Source organism: Macrotis lagotis, chromosome 3, assembly GCF_037893015.1.
Source record: "Macrotis lagotis isolate mMagLag1 chromosome 3, bilby.v1.9.chrom.fasta, whole genome shotgun sequence".
In the NCBI taxonomy this organism is placed as follows: domain Eukaryota; kingdom Metazoa; phylum Chordata; class Mammalia; order Peramelemorphia; family Peramelidae; genus Macrotis; species Macrotis lagotis.
Genome location: NC_133660.1, coordinates 84617576 through 84632600, shown reverse-complemented (window position 1 = coordinate 84632600; position 15025 = coordinate 84617576). Strand labels below are relative to the sequence as shown.

General features: G+C 31.2%; 1 protein-coding gene across 4 annotated transcripts in view; it reads right to left on the bottom strand.

Annotated features, from left to right (window-relative positions):
* FBXO8 (F-box protein 8) overlaps positions 1-15025 on the bottom strand; it is a 56036-nt gene that overhangs the window by 36576 nt on the left and 4435 nt on the right. Inside the window, exons 1-3 of one of the 4 annotated variants that reach the window (XM_074228956.1) lie at positions 14786-14876; positions 6058-6394; positions 3028-3154 (exon numbers count right to left, since the gene is read on the bottom strand). In XM_074228956.1, coding sequence (XP_074085057.1) covers positions 3028-3154; positions 6058-6386 — 456 coding nt within the window. In that variant the 5' untranslated portion in view covers positions 6387-6394; positions 14786-14876. The other 3 variants (XM_074228957.1, XM_074228955.1, XM_074228958.1) reach the window with 3 other exon arrangements.

Below are 15025 nucleotides of genomic sequence, written 5' to 3'. Positions count from 1 at the left end.
GTTATTATGAACAATGCATTAACACATTTTTAATAAATAGAAATCTTCACTTAAATGATTTTGAGTGAGTTGTAAAATATGATCAAATATGGATAAATCATATTAAACAATAAAAGTGGAATGTAATAGAGATGAAATGACTAAGATGCTTCCCTTCCTAAACTAACTAGATTAAATCTAATTTGGTATGTGGTACAATATCCACTAAATTATTGGGGTTCATAGAGCCACAGAGTGAGAAATTTAGGACTGAAAGAAGTCTTGGGTGGAGGGTTATATATTCTAGCCCAGTACTCAGAGATAAGATTATGATGCCATTCCAGAAAGCTCAAATAATTCCTTAATGTTCTGTAAAGCACTTAAATTTAGGGGAAGAAGTAGAGAAAAATAAAATGCAGCCAACTCTCAATAATCATAGGGAAGGACAGGATGGATAATAAAATCCAGATATTCTTTCAAAAATCTCACATTAGTAAGTTTCATTCTCTTCTAAAGCTTAGACTAGAGTTATCAAAAACAGTAAAACAAACTCAAATTTTACTTTCTTTTAGCTCTCCAAAGGCTCTAGAGGAATGCTAATAAGAGCTATACTGGACTAGACTGGGTATATACAATTATAAAATGCAGGAAGAATTCTATTTTTAACTAAGACTCCATAACAGTCTGGCTCATGAGGATCTTTACTCCCAGAATAACAAGTTCTAAGGAATAATAATAATTCCTATTTACATAGTTCTTTAAGATATTCAAAGTGTTTTCCTTAAACAACTCTGAATGGCGGCATTATCATCCTTATTTTGCAGATCAGGAAAATGAGGTTCAGAAAGGTTAGATAACGTGTCCTAATTCATAGGTCATAGTTACAGGAAAAAAAGACAAAAAACTGGAACTCAAGTCAGTCCTCTCAAGTGTACCAAATATACCATATTCAAGGGAAGACAGAGAAGAACCTAGATTTTATAACTCCTTCACAAAATGAGCATCCAACACCAAAGTGACAGTCACTTACCACATTAGTATCATTTGCTACATCAGCTTTTCCTCTTTTCAAAGTTTACTATGCAAGTTCTCACCAAGTTAAATTTGCTTAGTCTGTAAGATTTACAAGTTCCAGGGTTTGGGAATGACAGTTTTATTTAGCATAAACATAAACCACGATGATCTGGTGTGATAAACACAAGACTGGGACTTCCAGAGTTTGTTTTCTGTCAACTGAAATAAAGTTAAGTACCTATCTCTGCCTCAGTTCCCCTTTAGTAAAATGGAGGTAATGGTGACATTATTGAACTACTTCATGGAACTGATGCACAAGACTGAAACATGTAGTGAATTTTATACAGCTTTGAAAATATAAATTAGCTTTCATTTGCAATTACAACCAATAGCTAATTAGTGGAAAATATGCCTGGTAACCACATGATTTCTTATGCCCCTTGCACAAAGTGATTATACTTCAGTGCAAGATATTACAGAGTAGAATAAGTAGTAATGAGCATTAGCTAGCATTGACTATCATGTAGTTATTGTTGTTAAACCTTTATAAAGGAAATTCAAACAACTCTGCAGAAACAATAAAGTTGTGTGGTGAAAAGCAGCAAAAGAAACTTATACAATGAAGGGAAAAGAAAAAAGTCTACAACCAACTCAACGATTTTAGACACAATTTCAAGCTATTTTTAAAGACTGATCATTTTGGTTCAATAAATAAGGGTCATGAGATTCTAAAAGGCAGTCATATGATTTTAAATCTATAAAGACTATATATTTTATGTTATTCTTAATCCTTTAGTTCTTTTACATTCACAATAAAACTCTTAAAATATGAGTAATGGGGAAGATCGGCACTAATTAATCAATTTAAAAGTTGTTACATCAGAAAAACAACATACTGTCATTATCCAGGGAAACCTAGTAGTATAACTGAAATTGGGTGATATCTAGTTGTTTTCAAAGAGTTTCACTATATCTGTCATGTAAGCAGAAGAAAATACTTCATATTAAAAAAACTTTGTAAAATTAAAAACTTGTTTTGAACAGTGTCATTTTAAATATTACTTGGCTTGCTCCTATAATCAATATTTTCATATAGCCTTTTTTTAAGTCTTGTTTTTTAAATCTCATTTTTCTTGAAGGCTTTTAGAATGGAGTTCTTTTGAACAGAGTAAAAGAAAAAAAACAAATCATATTTGCCACTTCATGTTCCAAACAAAAAAAAAATTAGAAAAGCTTTTAAGTTTAATACATCTTTAGAAGACTTTGAATATCTGAAAAATAATTCTTCAATATTTTAAAAAAGATAGAAGTGCTAGTTTTAGGTAATGAAAAAATGAAGGAAACAAACCAAACATTATTTTTCCACAGGAGACGTTGCAATATAGAAGGCAGATATTAGGATTCCATTATTTTACACATAGATAATGAAAATTATAGGTCTAGAATCTACTCTATTGTCTTTCAAACTAGAATTTTATATAAAAACTTGGAAAAGCTAGAATATAAATTGTATAGCTGGATGATTTTCCTTAGACATTATTTATAAAAAGAAAAGACCTTTAGACAGAATTCAGTATGTTATGTTGATACAGTGATAAAGTTAATGGCAATATTTTAACAGTTATAAGTTTATACAAAGATCTTTTAATTATCTTCTAAATGAAAGCAATTCCTTCATTGGCTAATAAAGCTATATTAAAAATAAAGGAGTTTATTTTATTAATAATAAGTTTATGAATATATTCTTTGTTCACATCAGGAACATTTTATTTTTCAATCTGAAAAGTCACTATGCCTAGAGATTGTCATACACAGTATATGTGAACTAAGTTGCATACATGATGTATAGATGAAAACCTGATCATATTTAAAAGGTTTTAACTTCATATTTTGATTTCAAAGTATTTAAAAAAGGTCATTCTCATTATTTGTAAATTTATCTGTAATTTATTATATTGCAATGCTTACACATGCAGCAGCAAAAAAAAAGTAATAAAATTACAACTGTTACTAAAATTTAAGTTCTTCACTTACCTCATCTGGATTGGCATTAAAGGTGAGGCTGCCTTCATCCAGCTGCATATACAATCTTCTAAAGGAAAATCCTAGAGGTGGGTTCTTATTGTATATGGAACAGTGACCCCAAGTGGATTTGCACAACCTATAAAAATAAAAGTAAATCAAGCACATAGAAAAAGTGCTGTAATTTAAAACTGAATAAAAATGAAATTGTATTACAAGTATATGCTACATATTTAATTTAATGTTAGTTTCTCAAAAGAATAAAGCTTTACATTTTGGATTTCTTTTGTATTATGAAAGAGTTTATACATAGGTCTTGAACTTACTGCCTTTTTAAACTCAGTCAAGATAAAAATCTATCCAATAAATATATAAACTAAATATAATAGGATAATATTGTCTAGGTAAGAATTTGAATTTCTCTCTTCTCTCAGGCTACTCAGTAATAGAATATATAATGAACAATAATGAACATAATAGTAGAAATTTGTTTTAATGTATTTTCAAAACCTTTTAGATCTTTATCATAGAAAAATTGCAATAAAGTTTTCAAAAACTTTAAGTCAACAATTGCTCTATTTTCTCTTTAGAAATAAATATTCTGGTGCTATTTTTATAAAACTAAAAATAGCTTATATTTAACATTAGATATGTTTTCCATTGTATAGAAAAAAAACAGAAACTTAATTATTAATGGAAAAGAAATTATTGCCACACAATGTAATTATGATATGGTCCAAGATGACAGAGATCAACCAGGATAATACCTAATGCAATGGAGATAATGGCTGCTGAGATAGATTTTAATATAACATTCACTATAAAAATATATTTTAAAGGACTAAATTTATGAACCCATTTGTATAAAATTCTATAATTTGTTTTATTACACTGCCTGTAAAGAATATTTCTCAAATACAATTTCTCTTAATCTCATTACTTATTTTTTATTTTTGGGGGGGTTTTTGCAAGGCAAATTGGGTTAAGTGGCTTGCCCAGGGCCACACAGCCAGGTAATTATTAAGTGTCTGAGACTGGATTTGAACCCAGGTACTCCTGACTCCAGGGCTGGTGCTTTATCCACTGCGCCACCTAGCCGCCCCTCATGACATTTCTACCTTTAGTACCTCCTGTCAAACAGCTGAGGTAGAGGAAAAAGGAATCAACATATGTTTGTCATTGTAAAAATGATAAAATTTAATTTAAATTTATAAAAAAGTAAAATATTCTGAAATAATTTTTAAATTTTTAAAAAAAATTTTGACCTCAAAATAAAATATTTGATTTTCAAATCACAATTGCTATCCTACTTTCACTGATCAATGTTTTATGGGTCTCTATTCAATATATATAGATTCACTCTCTCTATATATATATATGTCATATAAATATGTATATATATACACACACAAACATTTTTTATTCAAATAAGATACATATGTATATACATACACATAGATATGTGTGTGTGTGTGTGTGTGTGCTTTGTAAAATGCTTTGTAAACTTTTAAGTACTGTATAAACAATGTTTAATCATGTTTCCCTATAACCCAACTTGAGATTTTCTTGGTAAAATTACTGCAGTGGATTGCCTTTTCCTTCTCCAGCTCATTTTCCAAATAAGGAAATTGAGGCAAACAGGGTGAAGTGATTTGCCCAAGGTCACACAGATGGTAAGTCTCTGAGGTCAGATTTGAACTCAGAAAGAGGAGTCTTGTTTTATTATGAAACTTATGAAATCTTAGACTTATTTTGATCGTTTTAAAATTCTGGTAACTAAGAAGTAGAGCTTTCCCTCATTCTTACACTATTTTAAAATTAACATAACTTTATGCACCTTCCCTAAAATAAAGTGTTAACATGAAGATATTATTGACTGAGAGATGACATTTATATTTTAGTAATATTTTGCTGATGCTCTACTTCTATGATAAATGTGCTCAAGTATTTATGGTATAGGCTAACAAATTTCTAATAAAATGACTTCTTTCAACTAAAAATAATTTATTCTAAAAGCTTTCAAAAACTGTATTTTCAAAATCAAGAAGGAATAATGTGTGAAAATAAGAGTTTCAATTATAAACTTGGCCACAGATTTAAGGTTCAAAAAAATGAAGTCTTTACATAGTCCCTACAACAGCTAGTCTAAGTGTCTAAATATTCTTTTCAATAATAAGTTTAATTTACCTGTATTTTAGCCAATTTTCCCAGGTATTCAGTTTGCATTTTAACTTCTGTAGTCACTGTTGGACTATTACCTTCGATTCTCAAATATTCAGGAGCTATGTTGTCCAGGTCTTTTGCTTTTCCCTTTCTGCCAGATAATATTTGGTCACTTCATTGCTCGTTAGCACTTACCAGTAGGTGGTCAGAGGTAAATAGGAAGCAGATGAAACTCCAGCTGGTCAGTTTTGCTGTGTTAGCAGCTTTGATAAAAGGACTGGTAGACAATGTTTGCAGCTAATGTCTAAAATATGGTTTTGGATTATGTACCATTGAGACATTTTATGTTTGTTTTAAACGTGCTCAGTAACACCCAAATTCATTTGTGGAAAACAGCATAAACATATTGGAAATAAATCGAAGTATGATAATTTTAGATACCCCTAAATGAGAATCTTATCCTTAGAGTTTACTCCAATTTTAGTACAGATTAAATTTACAAAGTTGAGTATATTACTCTTCTTCCTCCTGATTAATTTAATGTTATAAAAAACTGCTTTATTTTGTATTAGGATTATGTTAGCTTGTCTTGCAATAAGATAAAATGTGTGAACTCATCAATCAAGGTCGACCAGAAATATTTATCATATGATTTATCATATCATAATTTAAAAAGAAACTCTGAAATTGTGGTGCAAAGGAAATTATTTTTAACCATATACTACTGAGTTTATGGTAACTTAACCTTATCAAGAGAAGACTGACCTGGAGAGGGAGGGGAGTAATATACAAGACATGAATGGATATAAAACCTAAAAAGTTATCAGTTGAACTTTTTTAAAATCCCCAAAACCAAAAACAAACAGACATAAAACTTACCCTTGCCAGAGAAGCTCATCATTAGCAAGGTCCTGCCAAACACATGAAGCCAGGCAAAGATCAGTTGCATTCAGATATGACAAAATGGTAAAACTTAGTTCAGGAGGCAGCATTTCCAAATTAATGAATCCTTCCTGTTCTTTAGATTTCCTTGTTTTCAAAAGATGATATATGTCAATGCCACCTTGGGCTTGTTTGCGATGGTTTGCATTAGAAATGTTGCTAGCAGCCATCCTCCTACTCTGTTCTCTCGTGAGGTAGCCTTGCTCACTATAGCCTTCCTGTTGCAGTTGCTGGTTTCTAGCCACTCTCCACAGCCCTTGACCCATCTGCGAGCCTGTGAAATTCAGAAATGGAGCAGGGTAATATAATAAGGGAAACAAATGAAAAGGTACATGCTTCTTCCAGTGGATTAACTAATTGACATAAAGTAGAACTCCACAACTACTTGACCGGAAGATAAACTTCCTGATGAATATGTAATAAAAGTAATGTGGCATTGCAAGGGGACACACGACAAGGGCAAAATTGGGACAAACAAAGTTGTAGAAATGTTTACTTTGACTATCAACTCTCTCCCAGGTTGCTATCAAACTATTTTAAAAATCCACAGCTGACATAATCATTTTTCTCATGGCAAGATTTAAAATTAGCAATGGCCTTAGGACTTACAAATTATTATTAAGTGTACTTATGGGCCAGTATTAACTAGAACTCTGATCACTGAACAAAACTTTAGTTAAAAAGGCTTTTTTCTAGACCCTGCTTTTTATCACAAGGAAGCCAAAGTTAAACTACCTCCTTTTACCAAAATCCCAGATGTGTAACAGCTGTGTAACTGGCTTTTATTTTGTTAATTCTTGCCAGTTACACTCATGTTGTAGACTGTAATAAAATGTAACATAGGCCCTGAAGTCTAATTCAGCAGTCTTGTAAATTAGACACCTAGATCTCAAAGATAAATATTTCAGTAATAACTCTGTTTTTACTAAAAGGAACAATTAGTTTAGCCAGAAAAAAAAGCTGATCTCACTTAAAAATAATAACCTAGTCTGCCCAAGAAGATGCTGAGGAAAATATGAGTGGCCTCTTGAAAAATAAATTGTCAGTGAGGAAAAAAGGACAATTTTGTTATGATAGCTTTTTACAATTAACGTTTTTCATGATTTCTTCCTTTTCAAGGGAAAAATAAATCTCCACTATTGCAACTCCAACCCTGCTTCAAATAATTAAACAGCTGTGTGATACAGTAAAATCAGTTACCCTCTCTGTGTCTCATTTATTCATCAGTAAAATGAAAGAACTGAACACACTCTCAGATTTCTTGCAGCTCTAAATCTATGATCCTATAAACTGCCACATGACTTATGATGCATATAGGGTATAAAAGTATACAAAATGATGAAGATAAATTTTTTAAAAATAAAGTACATAAACAGTCCAATACTTTCAGAGCATTTTCTTAAGTAAAAGTATGGTTTTAATAACCTGAGCAGAATGAGGACTAAGTTGTACATTTTGTGAGTTACTAAATCTTCAAAAAAAAAAAAAGATTACACACTCTCTGATAGACCACTAAAGTCTGTAGAACAAATCCATTTAGGAAACAATGAAGTATTATAACAATCACAATATGAGTACTCTTAGTCACTAACACGTATATATACATATATATATATATACATATATATATATATACATATATATATATGCCATATATGGCACATATATGTGCCAGCCACTGTTTTAAATATTTTGCACAATTATTATCTTATTTCATCCTCACCCCCCCTCCCCCTAAAAATGAGTTGTTACTATCCCCCCTTTCACAAACACCAGGAAATATAGGAAAATAGAACTTAGTAACTTGCCCAGGGTCACAAAACTAGTAAATGTCTGAAGCTAAATTTGAACTTAGGTCTTTCCTGATGAAGCCTGTCCTACCTAGATGAATTTGAGGAGCTAACTTCCTCTTTCCCTGCTAAGAATTTTCTGCCTGAAGCCTGGACAGCCTGGATTTCAAGGAAAATTAAGTAAAAAATATTCTCAAATGATTCAAGTACCTTTGGTAATATGTTTTGGCAAATCACAGATGATTTTTTTTAACTTAAGTGTCTGATATAAAATAGATGTTAATAAATATTAATTGATTCATTGATCCTCTTTTTGCTACTAACACATAAAAAATGTTTTAAAATGCTAGTCGTCCAAGCGCTAATCTGGCCTAAAACTCCATGAATTTTTTTAAGCCACAAATTATAAGGAATGTTGAGTTTACTTAAAATAACACATCATTTGAAACTTGCTATTAAAACAAAAGTTCTGGTGACTTATTTTATGTTCATATAGTTATATTTTTTCCTCCTTCAGAATGATCAAGATAGTTCTAATCACATAAAAATGATTGGTAAAAATTAAAAGTGGTAAATTATTTTTAATTTTTCAGTTCTTACAGTGATCACAATACATTTATTTAAGTTTAATAAATATCAGGGACAATGTATTTTGTATTTCACATAATGGAGAGCTGAAGATATACAAATATTAATATAAATAAAATCAAAGCTGTTTCTAAAGACAGACAAAACACCCATCATAGAAAAATTAGGTTTCTGTTATGACACGTATCAAATATTACATAGGCTGGAAGCATCTATAAGTAACGAGCATACCATATTATATGAATTTTACCTTAAAAATGTCATCTTGGAATTTTCTTTTTAAATTTTGCTGTAATATAATATTAAGTTATGGTATTTTCAAAATCAGGATGTTATTCTACTGTCTCTTATAATCTTGTCTCTATGTGATTAAAATGTATAATAAATAAGCAGGATAATTAAATTGGTTGAAAGTTTATTAAAACACCTAGGATTAGTTTGTAATTTTTAAAATTTCTGGTATCTATTTAGTCTATAGCTATAAGGTTATAACTATTATTAGAACCATCCATGGGCTATGGCAAATCTAAGTCTTAAGTCCAGGGTTTTGGGGCACAATACCATTATGACACTTGATTAAGACATGAAGCTAACTGGAAGGAAAATGGCTTTAGTAGCTGATACATTAAAACCAAAACTAACAGCAAACAAGATTATTCACTAGCAATTCTGAGACACAATAAAACATCTGGTAGGGTTAAATCTAGATTTTAGAGGAGAAGAGAATTAAACTCATTTGTCAAACCCCTGCCCAGGAGAAGTGAGTGGTATTTCACGTTTACATTCCAGTTTAAATTCTGTTCATTTCTGCGATGTGCTTTTAAATCTCATGTCATTTGTATAATATCTGTGGTAGAGGAATGGTGTTGAGTTGATCCAGGCCATACCCTAATTACTATGAATGGATTATATAGCAGGTAACATTTCTTCCAAATACTTTTGTTGTATCATTTCCTAAACTTAAAAACTAATACTAGCTGTTTCTGAAAAGATGTTTCAAATTTGAAACATAGATAGAACCAACACAGTCATAAATAAGGGCAGTGAGTTAGAGCAGAAAGAACAGTATGGACTAGAAGACACAGGTATCAAGTTCGTTACTAACTAGCTTGTAGAGCTAGTGGTGTCAGATCTTGGGCATGTCATTTACATGCTCTGAGACTTTGTTTTTCTCTTCTTTGACAGGAAAGTTATTGTGTAACATGATATACAGAATCAATTCTAGTTATAATAGTCCTTCAGAGAGAAAAGTCATGTAACACTAAAAATCCAAGAATTGAAGATTATCTGTCTTCATTAGGGCACAAAGTCGTCTGAATATCCTGAAATCTTAAATCATCCATTAAAGGCACAGAAGTGTACATGGTACATATATATTTTGCATCACATTTCTGTGATAGAAATCTAAGTAACTTGAAAAATGAGATAAAATAAACTCCAAATTTTCAACATTTAACTTTATTGTATGTTTTATGACTTTAACCCATTAAATAAATATTAATAAATAATACACTTTGGCAACAAAATTTGATCTAATGGTAGTAGTATTTGGCTATGTTTTTATGGCAAATGAATTAGTGGATTATTTTTTCTACATCACAATATTGTTTATTATGTGAGTTTTTACAATACAAACAAAAAATACAGAAATGCAATATATGAATACAGCTAAATGCAGGACGGTGACTCTTTTCGTTTTTGTCTAGAAATGACCTATTAATTAATTCTTTTTTATTTTTATTTATTTATTTTAGGGGGTTTTTTTTGTTTTTTTTGCAAGGCAAATGGGGTTAAAGTGGCTTTCCCAAGGCCACACAGCTAGGTAATTATTAAGTGTCTGAGACCGGATTTGAACCTAGGTACTCCTGACTCCAAGGCCAGTGCTTTATCCACTACGCCACCTAGCCTCCCCATCTATTAATGCATTTTTCCTGTTACTTACCATAAAGTATAAAAAGGGAGATAAAGTAAAGTTTTACTTTACTGGTTTCTACCATATGAAAGATGCTATATTTTACTTTAGCAGGATCAATATATGGAAAATATCTAAATTTAAATGTTACAAAAATGAAGCAATAATGAGAGTCAGTTTTGGCTGAAGAAGTCATTAGGATTATTTTTTTCTTAAAAGCTTTACAGCCAAGGATCCAAGAAATTATCGGGCTACCTGACTTGGGTCCTTGTCACAAAATTTTAGTAACTCCTGGCTGCCTTTTCTTTTTTTTTTGTCATAGAGGTAAAAGGGTATAAATAGGCCCTATTTAAACATTTGCTTTGAACAAAACTTTTCTTCTCAGCAATTCCACACAAGGTAAGCAGATTAAAAACATCCATTTGCCAGTTAATGAACCTTTAGAGTTAAATCCATGAATACACTAACAATGTGGCTTAAGTTTCTCAGAAGAATTTGGATCATGGTCATTTTTTTTTCTCCAGGAGCTGTGAAGATAACTAACACCATAGTAAAATCTTAGTGTTTCAGTACTGTAAGGGAAAGAGGCATTCAAAGCAAGCACAGGAATGGTTAAATTATAAGCACTTAAAAAAATGAAATCTTTCTAAACTGTTCCATATACTCTGACTTCTTAAACTGTATATAAACATAAGTCTGTCTCCTAGTTGGAACAAATTTCTCCCATGAGCTCCAAAAATACTTGCTACCTTTCTAAATGTATTTATATTCCATTTTGTAGTATAAGACTACAATGTTACTCATCACAGATCCATGCAAAATAAAAAAGTCAATAAACATCTGCTAAATGAAAGAATACTTTAGCATTGTCTCCATGACACCAGCTTAAAGGCTTCTCAGAAAAAATTTTTCTCATTCTCTGACTTCATCAATCCCCTTACTCTCTACAACTGCCTTACCCTGTTCCATTATTTATATATATGTTGGGGCCTCTGAAGGTGATGAAAAGGAGCAACAAGTAGTAGGTCCTTCAAACCTGCATAGCCTCTCCATCTTCTGATTCTGTCAAGTCTGGCTAGCTTCTTCACTGTTAAGAGCATCTGACTTTGTATCCTAATTTCTGGGTTTTTTCCCCTCTCTGCTCTTCATTTTTCTTTTTTCCTTCTTGTGTCCAATTATATAGTAAAGAAAGCAAAATATGAGTACTCAGTTTTTCTTGGTTGTTTTCACCTTAGCTTCTATTTGTTCAATGCTTGTTGTTATTTCACTTAAGACTTTTAGGTTTATTTCTGGGTTCAAGTGTCTTAATGATTCTGGTATTTTGATATAGAAAACTGTTATTAAATCTCCCTCTGAGAATCCCTAAAATACTATGATAATTGTATTACCCATGAAGAGATGGCTAGTAAGTAATGGAAACATGATTAAATCGAACAACTCTTCTTTCTCTATGATCTGCACAAATTTATAAAATGAAGAATATAAACTTAATAATGGTTTGTTTAATAATAAATTTAATAATGGTTTTAAATTTAAGATTCCCTTCATTAGTCTGTCATGCAATTTATTGAGAAATAACCCTCTTACCTCAAAAAAGCTCTTTGTTTCCCTTTGTTTTGATATCATTTAGTTTTTCTTTTTTTTGTTTTATTTTTCAAAGCAATGCATATTTACCCTACATAGGCATGTAGGAAGGAAAGGAAATGTCTAAGAGGAAAAAAATTTTCTTATGTCATTTAGATCTGCATTTGGTTAGTATCTTAGTTCCCTCACATCAAATTTAGGCTTTCCTACTTCTATCTTGGTTCCCTTGCTTTAATCTACTAAGATGTGAGTTAAATAACTTGTCTGTTCTATTTCCTTATTAAACCAACCATGTTTCTGATCTTTTCTTATACTACTCACTCTGAAAGAAATAAGATATATCTTGACTCAACAGAAGCAGTTCTCATATTGACACTACTGTTCCAGTATAGTAAAGTAAAGAAGCAATTAGAATTTCTGCTATTTAAAAGAAGAATGGCCTGAGTATGACATTTTCAAAGTAGAAAAAAAAGTTTATGGAATGGAAAAAATATATATATATATGGACTAAAGAGGATATAAAAATATTTATTACTTAAAAGAATGAATTATACTTTCAAACATATTAAAAATACTAAGTTATAAAGATATGATTGTGAAGTAAGCAATAAACAGTACTCAAAAGATATGGTATTTACATATTATTATCTAGTCATAACAGCAAAGGCATTCAGAATCTGGCTAGTTTCATTATCATACTTGTATTAATTATCTCACTGATCTTAGTTACAAATCAAAGAAGGTAGCTGTCTATGTGGAAATTGAGGGGACTAAAAGTTTTACCTATCCCAAAACTCTCTTAAATAGGAGCTAAAGTACTCTAAAATTCCATCCGAAGAGATTCTACTTTGGTTTATAGATTGTTCTATCAAATATTGTTCTATGCAAATACTCCAAACTCCAAGATACCCACAAACATAAGAGAAAGAGAACAGTAAAATGGGAGGAAATATTTAAAGAGGGTAAAGCATGGTACAAAAAAAATTTCAACTACTTTCCAATTTTGTCTTTTATTTTATATTGATATACATATATGAATGATACAATACTTTGAGATTTAAAAGACTGAATTTCTTTTAAAAGAGTCTATAATTCAAAATGTCACTAAAATGAGTCTGATTTAGTATGCCTTTGTAATTGTTAATGCTTAAAATTATTGATGTTATTAACTTGTACATAATATCCTGTCCTTCTTAAATGTATTAGTTTATTAAATTTGAAGAAGTACACCACTACCTCCTTCCACTGATATAAAAAACTGGAAGGTTCAGGACTATGGAGTGGTCCAGACACCACTAGTACAAATGAAAGAGGCTAAGACACTAGAATTGAAATCCCAGTTGTGACATTTTGGCAAGACTTTTATTTCTCTGAGTGGGCTCAGCTGCCTTGGTTAAAAATGAAAGAACTAGACTAGCAGGGGGTTCTTACCCTTTAAATAAGATCAATTATACTGAAAAACAGTTATAAAAATATTCCAAGTTCAAGGACGTCACTGAGCTGAAAAGAGGGTGAAGTAGAAAGAACTTGAGGACAATTAATGATATGACCATATCAACCCTAACCTAGAGAATTTTTAATCTGTGCTTTTAGATTCTGAAATTAATGTAAATAACATAGCAAGACCGAGGACTTCTGATAATCATCATTTATGCATCTATATATACAACTATATAGTGAAGATTATTAACAAATTCAAAACATACTCTTGGCAATTGCTACAGTTTTATCAATTACTGGGAATACTCCAACTTTAACATCCCTGAGAAGTAGTCGTTTAGCCTCTGCTTTAAAACTATCCTGTTTGAATAGCCAATTCTACTTTTGAACTGTTCTAAATTACAAAGGTAATTCTTATGTTGATCAAAAATGTTCCTTGTTATTATCTACCTATAAATGCCCAAGTAGAATAATCCCCCTCCAACATGATAAACCTTCAAGTACTTGAAGACCAATATTCATTCCTTTCTAAGTCTTTTTCTTAATGAATAAAGGAAAAGTCTTGACTAACAAACACAGATTGCTAAATATGGGCTAATATAGAGTACTTAACACTAAAGTCTAAAGAGACAGTCTAATGCTATAATAGTGGTATGGTATAGTAGAAAGAACATTTTATTTTGTATCATTACTGGCTATGTGTAACTTATGGGTGAGTCATCTGGCTTTTTTTTTGAGCCTCAGCTTCTTCTCTGTAAAATGAAGAGACAAGATGAGATGACTTCGAAGGTCCTTTCAGACACTGACTCCTGAGTTGAATACCATTTATTATTCTGGAGTACTCAGATATTAACTGAATTGATTCCAAAAAGTTTTGACAAAACAAAACTGACACTATTCCACTGAGGAATCATAACCATTACGGATCAAGTACCAGAATCTTCCTTATCCTCAAATAATTCACAATGTGTTTTTTTTTTTGTTTTTTTTTAGGCAAGGCAAATGGGGTTAAGTGGCTTGCCCAAGGCCACACAGCTAGGTAATTATTAAGTGTCTGAGGCTGGATTTGAACTCAGCTACTCCTGAATCCAGGGCCGGTGCTCTATCCACTGTGCCATCTAGCTGCCCCGGGTTTTTTTTTTTTTTTTGAAAAAAAAAAAATAGGAACATTCAAACAGCTGCAGTTAAACATATGTAACAATATAGACTATACTGTCATGAGAGGAGCTCTAGTCAGGTTGATTCTATGAGCAAATACAAGAAACTAAAATTCACATAATGTGCTTTTCTTTTTGTCCAAAAAAATTAACTTAAACACCAAGGACATCATAGAGAGTACTGTAATACTTACATAAGTGGAAGGTGAGCTATGTAAACTGATGCAAAATAAAGTGACTTGCTTCAGATGATACTGTGAGTCAACATAAGCAGCAAAAGACCTCATTACTCCAACCATCAATTTCAATACTTCCCTCCCAATATATTGTCGAAAGGATGAAGCTTTAGTTTGTTAAGAAGACAAAATAAAAAAAGTCACAATATGAATCTTGAAACTAAAATCTAAATATATTACACTTAATAGAATTATGCA